General features: G+C 25.7%; 1 protein-coding gene and 1 long non-coding RNA gene across 7 annotated transcripts in view; one reads left to right on the plus strand and one right to left on the minus strand.

Moving 5' to 3' along the window:
* Positions 1 to 1,301: 1,301 nt before the first annotated feature.
* On the plus strand, positions 1,302 to 10,665 carry LOC100574738. Of its 6 annotated transcripts, none has more exons than XR_001680257.2 (8): positions 1,302 to 1,586; positions 1,658 to 1,761; positions 1,867 to 2,035; positions 2,716 to 2,903; positions 3,492 to 3,620; positions 6,720 to 6,869; positions 6,983 to 7,138; positions 9,527 to 10,665. It is a non-coding gene; the product is annotated as an uncharacterized LOC100574738 (long non-coding RNA). The 6 variants fall into 6 exon arrangements; XR_001680255.2 differs by having other exon boundaries at positions 6,737 to 6,920; XR_001680258.2 differs by having other exon boundaries at positions 1,305 to 1,586; positions 1,867 to 2,031; positions 6,737 to 6,869.
* Positions 10,666 to 11,114: 449 nt separating this feature from the next.
* LOC100164803 (ATP-binding cassette sub-family A member 1-like) overlaps positions 11,115 to 11,465 on the minus strand; it is a 32,964-nt gene continuing 32,613 nt past the window's right edge. The window contains exon 16 of the mRNA XM_029492829.1: positions 11,115 to 11,373. Within this exon, the coding sequence (XP_029348689.1) occupies positions 11,194 to 11,373 (180 nt within the window). The 3' untranslated portion in view covers positions 11,115 to 11,193. The remainder of the gene's footprint in view (positions 11,374 to 11,465) is intronic.

The raw sequence follows: 11,465 nt of genomic DNA on the forward strand, positions 1-11,465 counted from the left end.
AATTTGTTTTCCTAAAAAACAAAAATTACCTATGACCCATGGGGCATTTCCCCAGACCCTCCAACCAGGGCCGTATTAGGCACTGTGCCTAGGGCCTACAAACTTTTTGGGGCCTACGAAAGTAAAATGTGTGACTACGATTTTTTTGTAATATTTATGCTTTTTTTTATTATTATTATAAATTAATCCGTACGATTGTACACGTTAGCACAACAAGTAAAATATCATGTATTTAAGAATGATACCCTGATTACTGTTTATAGTATATTTTTAGGAAATAATAAATAAAAATAATATATCGTTTACGTAACAGAAACAATAGTTTATTATCGACTGCAGGTCGGTCGCACCGCGTATGACTGCAGGGGACTCACTATAGTCTCTGTAAATAATGGCAAAGCAATCGATGCTGTAGATCAAATGAGTGCTAGAGATAAATTATAAATTCAAACATTTTATGTTATTGACAAAGTGGCCGAGCGGACTAAGTCGTCGGTTTCGACGCGCACCGTCATCGGGTCTAATCTCGGTCTCGGGCGGCACTTCTTTTCGGGCAGTCACGGTGTCTGGAGAGAGAGGCCGCCATCCCCCACCCGGCATGGCAGATACTTACGGGTGCCCACATAAAAATTCTGCCAAACTAAAACAAACGTGTTTACAAAAACCTACAGTATCCTCCCGCACAGTTAAAAACCATCCAAGTTGTCCAAGTTGTCACCTAAGTTGTCACGGGTTAATTAATAAAAAAAATATAAAATATATACCTAATATAAATGTATACTGTTATTTTTTGTTACAATTGTATCTTTTGTATTAAACTTATTAAAGAAATATGCAAAATTGTATAAAATAAGTTGTATTTTATGGTTTTTGACAATATAAAATAATATATATCTGTACCTATATAATATTTGGAGTAAGATGAATTGTTTTTAAGATCTGTTAAAATTGTTGTCATATAAAAAGTAATAAAAGTTTAGATTTGGTTTTTATGCTGTAAATATTTTTGTTTTTAAAGGATTATCACGAAGAATTAAGATTTGACACTTCCTCTCCCAAACAGAAGATTTCTTAACTATTTATAAACATTGGACATTACAAGACATTACATTAATATACTGTGCCTACTGCCAAGTGCCTACGATAGTTTTAATCCAGGCCTGCCTCCAACGGTGATTTTTGTTTTTTAGAAAAACGAATTCTTTACAAACGAATAAAATATAATTACAAGCCTTAATTACAAACGAAGTACAATCGAATGGCATAAACATAGATGTATAATGACGTGATAAGCATTGCCCACTGCTAAATGATAACGTTATCGTAATCTGATCAAGACGAAATAATTTTGAACTTAGTTGATACCTACCTACTTGATATTTTGTTAATTGTTATTACTTATTATTATTTACCTACCTTACTTACTATTTCACTATTGTCAACATTTTATTTCGACTGAAATCGACATATATTATTATACTTCTCTATGACTGAAATATGTCGCATCGTTGCGGGCGGCGAGCCGGAGCAAAATAGACAACCTACTCTTCGACCGACAACAACAGCGATGACGTTCGTTCCTATTAGTAATGAACTTCAGCCATCAATAGACCATCGACGATGAAGGGAAGTTATTGATCAACTTTATCTTTTTCAGAATCTAGTTTTCAGACCAATTGGTTTGGTCATTGGTTACGACTTTGCCCGCGCAGGATTGCACGTTAAGCATGTTGGACACAAGGTCTGGGCCTTTTAGTCGTGGTTAGTATCTCATATTTATTAACTATTAATATTACATAGGTGTACCAGTAGTAACAAATTCTACTAAATAAGACAATGATTGTTGAAAAACTTTATGTTTATTAGTTGGTTCCAAAGCGGAAGTTTCACTGCTGTGTTGTCCTTCTCATACAGTGGTGCTGAAGTAAAAATATAAATCTAGGACAAACATCAAAAATCAAAACACCGCCCTCAAAATATATTACAAAATGGTCAATTCTAAAACCAGATCTCTTAATATATCTACTTACAGTTGGTAATATTTTTGATAATAGGTTTATTAGTTTACTATTATTTGAATCAATAACTAAACATATTATTTTTGAAAATGGTTACCTAAAACAAGAACAGATAGGTTTATGTTGAATTCGTTTTGTTAAAATGTTAAATGGTATTCAAGGCTTAAACACGTTAAGTATCAAAGTTTTGTGATGCTAATAATTAGGTACAAAGAAAATAATGATTAAAATTAGTAAAATATCCAACATGATATAGTTATAACTATACGTTTATAGGTACCTATGAAAAATAAACAATATTGTTAAACATGTAAAAACAGAACAACATAACTAATAGAAGATGATTCTAAAATGGTAATTTAATAATAAAAACTTAACTTAAAAAGAATAACATTTATTTTAAATTTAAAATATGTTTATGTTAACTATATAATACTAATGTTGTCTAACATACCAAAACAGTAATATATATTCATATCATACAAACTATTAAATGGTTATCTATCCAAGTCTTAAATTATGTAAAAACCAATCTATTATGCGATTCTAATATTTTTTTAGTAGTTAGGTAAAAAGGTAAAAATACATTTAATTAAAAATGGTTAAATAAGCTTTATATATACAAATAGCTACCATATAGTCAAGATAATAACTCCTAATAATATTACAATTGAGTTTTATTTATTTTTAATTTCAGAAACAGAAGAAAGGATCATCAAACAGCATTGTCATTACAAAAATATGTATACAAATATGTTTGTCAAATTGGATAAAAAAAATTAACTTACTGAAAAAGCTGACCTTTTGCACTTGTGAACAAGATATAAAATTATATTATATTATATTATATTATATAATTATATCATATTGGACAAATTAAGAGGAGTAAGTGAGTTCCTAGACTCTTTTAATTAAAATATTGAAATTATATTTTATTTAAGGGAAAAACCTTAATTATATATCATAGATCATTCCTTATGGTATTTTTGTTTATAGTAAATGTATATTATACGTAAACAGAGATTTGTAGAAATTTTCAATGAAATTATTTCTATAATATAATAGTGATGTAGTTCAAAGTATTGTTTCATAATATGTTTTATAATTTTTAATATACCTATTTGCATGCACCATGGAACTGTGCTGATCACCATATCCTACATCAGATTTTAGTTGGTCATTAGTGTATACTACCCTAAAAAAGATAAATAGACCAATGTCATTTGTTATGGCATGGTATTTTTAGTTTTTTTACTATATAGTGTATACTATTTCTAATACCATCTTATCATATCGAAATGCGCTCCCTATGTGCTGTGAAACAAAACATATTATGTTATATTTTGTATACATAAAATCCAGTTAAAGTATTGTTTATAAAGAATAAGTTTATAAAATTTTCATATTTATAGGTAATATATATAATTTATACTCTAACTTGATATTTTATTTGTTTTATTTGATCACACCAAGATATGGAAAATATGCTGATTATGTGGATTTAAAGCAACAATATCAACAAATGCAGTAATGATCTTCGGTTTGTACAATTCATGAAACAGCGGCATAGAACAAGATACAGGACATCTTAATATTGTTATGGTATGTTAGTTTTGGATTTTACAAAAACATTACAGATTTTTTTTGAGCAATGAATGTATTGGTCTTACATCAATGTGTAAATGTAATTGTTGGGTAAAAAGCATGAAAATGTATTACGAGGGTCCTGATATATTGTTACAAAGGCAGTTGAAAAATATTAAAAATCTATGGTCACAATTGTTTTTTATAATCCTTTAAATTTTTAATTTTAACAACATTTAAAAATTATTTTGTTGTTAAAAATTTATAAAATGTTCAACTTTTATATCTAAGGATTGACAATTTACAACAAGGTTCTACGTAAATTGGTAAATAAATTACTATATTCACAATAATATTAACAAATATACTTAGTATTATAATAAGCTGACTGAGTGACTGACCGTCTTCGCTCAGAATCGTTTTTCTTATACAATGATATTATATTATTGAATTCAAATTTAACACCATCCATTACAGTGACCCACTTGTAACCTACTGTACAGCAAAGTTACACTCACTTGCCCATCTTTTAGTTTTAAAATTTGTGTATTTTATGTTGTTTGTGTTATTTAAAATTATTACAAATTAATAATATTATAACATTTAAAAAAAAAAAACAAATTTTATTACAGTTTTATACATTTTCAGCACTTAATTAAACTTCTAGCATAATCAACATTATTTTAATCTATCAATAATTTCTTGAGAATCAATTTTACAACATACCCTCCTTACCCTTCACAACCGTGACCATGGGAGATGGTATTTTGGCCAATTTGAGTTCTTCCAATTTGCTTTGCCAATAGGTACATATAAAACATATGTTTATTCTGCACCAAAATATAGAGAAACAATATGTAATTTGCGCCACATTTAAATACAGTGAGTTCCGCCTAATTTGATCACATTGATACTGGTCATTTTGATTCTATTTGGTCTCTAGTGTATTCCATAAAATTAATTATTTTTACTTAAACTTCAAATAAAATTAAAATAACATAAACAATTATGTTTAAAATAAGGAAAAAAAACTTTGAATTTATTTTTAGATTGGACTTGAGTGTCTTGTAATTCGATTTTCGTTATTAAATCCCATATATTATTATGTAATTTTCTGTTACTGTTTTCAGGAAAGAAACAAATTGTTTTATCCATTTTCATCAATTTGCTCATGGTTTTTAAAATGTTGTTTAATATAGGCTAAAAAATTTTCAAAATTAATTTGGCTTCTATTGAAGTTGAAAATTGAAGTATTATTTTATCTTATATGTATAAACACCCACACATAAAAAAAACATCCTTGTAATTGTTCCGTTTAGAATCTAAAACTAATAATGAATTATTTTGATAAAAACCAAAGTGTTAAGATAACAAAATAATTTATATTTTGTTTATTTATATCTTAAATTATTAATTTTTGTTAGTTTACGCCCATACTACACCCATATTAATTTATTATTACCCTATGATCATTATTTGAGATTTTTAGAGTTAAACTTTATACATTGATCAAATGAAAAATGGCAACCAAAGATTAAAATTGTATTCCCATACACAATAAAAATTATTGATATCAATAAAAAGCGTCAAAACGTTTTTGATATTTAGAATATTTTTGAAGTACTTTCAATATAATACACGGTCAATAATATTGTCAATATTGAATATTGATCGTGTATGGGCCACTTTATTGAATATGTAGTCGTCTATCTAGTTATGTATTACAATATGTATATATATTTCTGCACTTTTAACTTTATTGTTGTAACTAGTAGGTGCCTATATAATATTATAATTTATGAATGGTAGTTTTTAAGAAATAAACCAAAATGTAGGTACAAGATTATAAACTTAAAAACAGTTATCAAAGAAAACATTTAGTTTTTTTTATGTTTTTTGATTGGTGAAGAATTGGGCAGTTCTCGTAAAAATTTCACAATTTCTGTAGGAATACAAATGTTAGTAACATTATTATACCAAAGGAGTATATTTTAAAGTATTTTAAATATTTATTTTATATATTTTTGGTAATCAAGTAGAATTGTTTTGGTTAAAAAAATTTAAAGACCACTCTCCATTTATAAAGAAAGTCCTCCAAATAAAACATTACCTATCAATTGTAGACAATATAAATTAAAATGTATTTAAATACAAGTACAAATTATCTACTGACTATTAAAAGTAACCTGATTCATTCATACATGAGTATAGGTGAACTGTGTATTTTCAGGTACAATACAATTGTTTACTTTTTACTTTTTTACCTACAAAAAACATACTTAACACAATTGAGCATAAAAAAATATTTTATATTGTTGGTTTTAAACTCATATAATATACATTAAATATGCCTATTAATTTATATTAAAATTGTATTTGAAAATGTATATTCTTCTACAAAAAAAAAAAACAAATAATATGTATAACATAAAGTAAGAAATATTTACTGCGCATTTTCGCATCAAACAAATAACCAATTACAACATAAATCAAGTTCATAAAATTCTCAAATTGCCCAGTGTCAGTAAATTCTTAGTTACATTATCATAACGTAATATGTATAGATAGTCAAAAATAAATTATAATACAACATGATTACTAGTTAATAATTATTTAATATCTCTTTATTTTTATATATTTTCCAAGTATTTATAAATTGTAAATGTAATATTTTCTTCTTGTTCTTTACGAGGCTTACTAATATACATTTTATAGGCCATAGTAATTGTATACTACAGGAACTACTCTATAGGTGAATTTCTTAAACTTAAATAATTTAAACTTTAAGGAAAAAATATAAAGTAAAAAAAATGTTTGCACAATCATATTGTATTTTTACAAATATAAAAAAGTAAAAAGTGCCCTATCGTACTACATCCCTTTTCAGACCAAAATATATAAAAGATAACATTTTATTTAAATTTAAGTCTAAGTCCCATTATATTATATTCCACGCCCCTTATGTAATGATGCCCTATAGTAATATAGTAACAATTGTTTATAAATATTCTGTAATAATTCATTAGGCTGTCATCGGAGATGTATTTAAGTCATAAATCAACCATTTATAAAACAATAAAATGTGTGTTACTAGCAATTTGTTGAATTTAAATACAGTTTATTAATTTACCAAGGAATGTCGAAAAGAAGAAAGTCATTCAAGATAGATTCTTCATATTACACAAGTTTCCATGGGTTATTAGTGCTGTGGACTGTAATCACATTAGAATTCAGACACCCAACGCCAACAAAGGAGAAATCGGAAAGGTAACAGGCCAATTGTAACAGCAATTTAAATATTATGCATATCGCTGCTAGGTAAAAAAAAAAAAATTAATATTTCTTATAAAAATAGGTATTTTTATATTTTTGTTTTATAGGTGGTTCAATCCACGATAGCACAATTTTTGGCAACATTATGATAAGAGTTAATTTTGAAAATTATGAAGTTGGAAATTGCTTCTTATTAGGAGATGGTGGATTTCCTTGCCGCGACTCTTCTTAATCCTAATACTGACACAGAGAAATGATATCAGGTATAATTTAGATACAACAGTCCCTAGATTCGTGTACATGATTTAACTTAACATAATAATATTTCATATTTCTATATTTTTTTATTGATTTTCAATAATAGACTTAAATGGAAATACCAAGTCAATTAATAAATCTTTTTCACGTTCATTAACATTTTTAGCTCGTTGCCATTTATTTTGATTAACCATTTTATTTGGACATTTTTATAAAAATACACAGAAAACGTTAAAGTACCTACTAGGTAGTTACTAGTTATGAACACCAGAATACAGAACAATAATTTGTAGAAAATAGAAATATTGATTATTATTGTACCTACTCAAATTAAAAGTTCAAATATATGGTGTATATATATATATATATATGGTATATCTAAGTCCTAAGATGTTATCAATTTTTCTGTGATAAGTATTAAACATCTACACTATCTTTGAAATCATGTTTAAAATCAATTTATATTTATTGGACTGTTAGTGCAACTCGAATGCCTCTATAAAAATATTTAATGGTTCAATATAACTATTCATTAAATAATAGACTTAATTGAACGGTTTCATGCAACATGATAATTTATTTTTCATATGTACGCCAATCAGCTTAAAATTTAACTAAATACTTTGAAAATGTATGTAAAAGTCACAAGTCCTTATGAATAATATTTTTGAATTACAAAAAATAACTAAAATTGGTTTTATATTTCTTTAAAATATTGAGTTTCAATAAGAAATCCTTAAGCGAAACCTTATACTAAATTTTCAAGGCTTAGTCATAACAATCAAATATATTATATATATTTTATTTTTTTTAGAAAAACGATTGTTTTAGTTATGTCTAAAAATCATGACACTATTTTCCCAATTTAAATGTAAATTTCTATAATATATTGTACAATTTAATTATAGAAGAAAAATTGTATGATATAAATTACTTAATTAGTATGCACATTTAATTTCAGTAAAAAAAAAAATATAATTTTATATTTTTGCTCATCAGCAAAATTATGTTTTCATTATGAATTGTAAAATAATTTTATTAAATACAGCTTGAATTCTTAATATATTTATAATATAAATTATTATATATTATAATTATAATATTAGGTACCATTAATTTCAGGTATTATTAAAAAATGTTGATTTTTTATTCCATTTAATGTATTATAGAAAATTTTTCTTTTATATATTTAAGTTGTGTTAATATAAACAACATAATATGTGTTAAAAAAATAGTTATCCAAATGATCATATTATATAAACGGCTAAAAGACCCTTTTATAAAAGAAAATAATTATAATAGTTAAATCTCACCTAACCATTATTTAACCCATTATGTCCTATCGCACCCATATGATAATGCAAAAAATAATTTCTAAAAATAGCTGTAGTGCCCCACAAATTTTAAAAACTAATATATATAAGCAAAAAAATACTTTGGACAAGAGGATGTCTGCGCGCGCACTATTTGTTTTCCCTCTCTAGCCCACGTGCAACATAGAAAAAACGCATTAACGCAGAATCATTTTTTCTATGTTTTTAAGTAATTTTTGAGTAAAATCACCCATTAAAAAAAAAATAGAGAATAATATGTTTGAGGGAATGACATATCGATTTTATATTTCATTGTTATTTGACTTTGTATTCAACTATAAAAATAAACTAAAAAATGTTGTACATTTAAATTATGTTTAAATAGTTTTAAGACAATATTTAGACAAATTGTTATATTATTATCATTCCCTCAAAAATATTATTCTCTATCTTTTTTGTAATAGGTGATTTTACTCTAAGATTACTTAAAAACATGGAAAAAATGATTCTACATAAATGCGTTTTGTCTATGTTGCGCGTGGGCCAGAGAGAGAAAGCAAATAGTGTGCTGACATCTCTTATTTATGGGCTAATATGAAAATAGTAAAATCAGATGTCAGTATAACATTTTCATAATGATAGAAGTAAAAATAATAATGCAACAATCTTAATATAATGAAATTATCATCTAATTACTATTATTGGGTTTCAGTATACAATATCTATGAGTATGGTACCTGCATTTAGGTTTTTATCTTAGGTAGTAGTGTAGTACCTTACGTTCATATAAGTATATTCATAAAAAAGTACACAATGTGTGGATGTAGCTGTAAAATAGAACATGGAACAAATATGTTGATCTTATGCAATTGTTTAGTTATAGCTCATATCACTAAAAAGCAGTATTGGACATAGATAGTTGAATAGTTATAGTGATTCGTGGTATATAATATATATTTTTTAATACAATCATTTTGATGAGCTAAAATAAAATAAAATTGTCTAGATAATAAATATCCTAAGAAATTTGAACTTGTTAAGTTGTAAACCGAAATGTAATAATTATAATTTATTTTGTAGATGAACCTTACAAGACCATTGTGTTGTGATTTTCGTGACTGAGTGGTATTTCAATATTTTGGTCGTATCAACTGCACTTTTCACCAGCATTGAAAGTATCTGGTGGCCAAGGACAAAATAGATTACGTGAACTCCTGTTAGTCATTTTTTTCCTACTAATTCTATGATGGATAAATCGTCCACATTTGTTATGCTCGTAAAGCTGCATAAAGCCAGTTAAAATATGTAAAAACCTAAAGATCCGCTCTCTAGTTATAAGGGACCAAAATAAAAGCATCTAACTAGATATTCTGACCTAAATTATCTACTTTCTTATCGAAACTGTAGTTATCAAATCTTTAGCAATTTGAAAAAAAATTATGAATAAATAATTCAAATTTGTTAACTAAATTTGTTGTATTTTAAGTCTTATTGGCCGTTGTACAAAATTGTAGATTCTGAGTTACAATATATTGTAAACAAATTCTGGTTTTACTAAAGAAGTGGTATGACATTTGTTAATGTAAAATATATTTAGCTATTACAAAAAAAAAAATGTATTTATGTGCATTATCTTGCTGGGCAGACTATAGTTACTTAATATATAATACAATTATTTGAAACAATACCAAATGATCATAGTAATAGAACATAAATTGTGGTAATAACATAGGTGAACCTAAAGAATAATACTAATATTTTTACTATAAACTAAACTTAACTTATGATGTCAAAACAGTAAGAGATGGATAAATCGTCCACATTTGTTATGCTTGTAAAGCTGCATAAAACCAATAAAAATATGTAAAAACCTAAAGATCCGCTCTCTAGTTATGAGGGACAAAAATAAAAGCATCTAACTAGATATTCTGACCTAAATTAACTACTTTCTTATCGAAAACTGTAGGTATCTAATTTTTATGGCTCTATTATATTAAATGAGTATAATATTATATTAATTAAAATAATTTGTAATAATTTGTAGGAGATGATGATTAACAATAACAACATTAAGTTTTCTATGAGACACTTTTTCGATACAATACATTTTTATTTTTTCTTAACACTTAATTTTTAAATTATTGTGATGTAGTTTTAAATTATAGGAGCATTGCCCAAAATCTATGATTACTGATTAATAATTGTTAGTATTTATTTTATGTTTTATAACATATGACATATACCAAGTATTTTATAGTTATTATCCTATTATAATATTGTAAATTATTGTTTAAAATTGTATAATATAATTGTTATATAGAATATTGTTTGTAAATGGCCTTATTTAGCCCTATATTCTGTAAATATAGCAATTAATATAATACAAAATATCATGAATGCTAAAATCTCAATAGTTTAAAAATTAATAAATATACAATAATACAATTAAGTTTTTTACAGATTGAATGTAATTAGATAATAAGTTATAATATTTTAATAAATACTTGTTACAAATAAAAATTGGCTTTTTCGGATGTTTAATTAATTTGGTAACAATAAATAAGTATTTATAACCTTAACTTAAATACTTATAAAAAATATATGAAATATAAATTTCCAAATTTAATATATCAGTTTTATTTTTAAAAATGAGGAATTATTACTAAAATAACAATAATAATAAGAGAAGCACACAATGTAAATTGAATAGTGATTTTATATTATGCAAAAGTAATATAAACAAAGTCTTATGTTGTTGTATTTAAAACAGCCTGTTTCTTCGCAAATGCGATGAATACTTGTTCAAGGGTTGTATCACTAACAGTAAAGTCTTCAATTACGGTATAATTTTCTTTAGTTTCTTTCATTTTACGAAATATCTCAGACAATAGTATATTTGGATTAGTAATGTGATAATGCAATAAACCCTGCAACATAAATAACATTTTAATATTAATACATTTATACATGTATTTAAGGGTGGGCAAGTGTACACTGTTAGCCACGGTGAAAATTATTT

The sequence above is a fragment of the Acyrthosiphon pisum genome, chromosome X, assembly GCF_005508785.2.
Source record: "Acyrthosiphon pisum isolate AL4f chromosome X, pea_aphid_22Mar2018_4r6ur, whole genome shotgun sequence".
Classification (NCBI taxonomy): Eukaryota; Metazoa; Arthropoda; class Insecta; order Hemiptera; family Aphididae; genus Acyrthosiphon; species Acyrthosiphon pisum.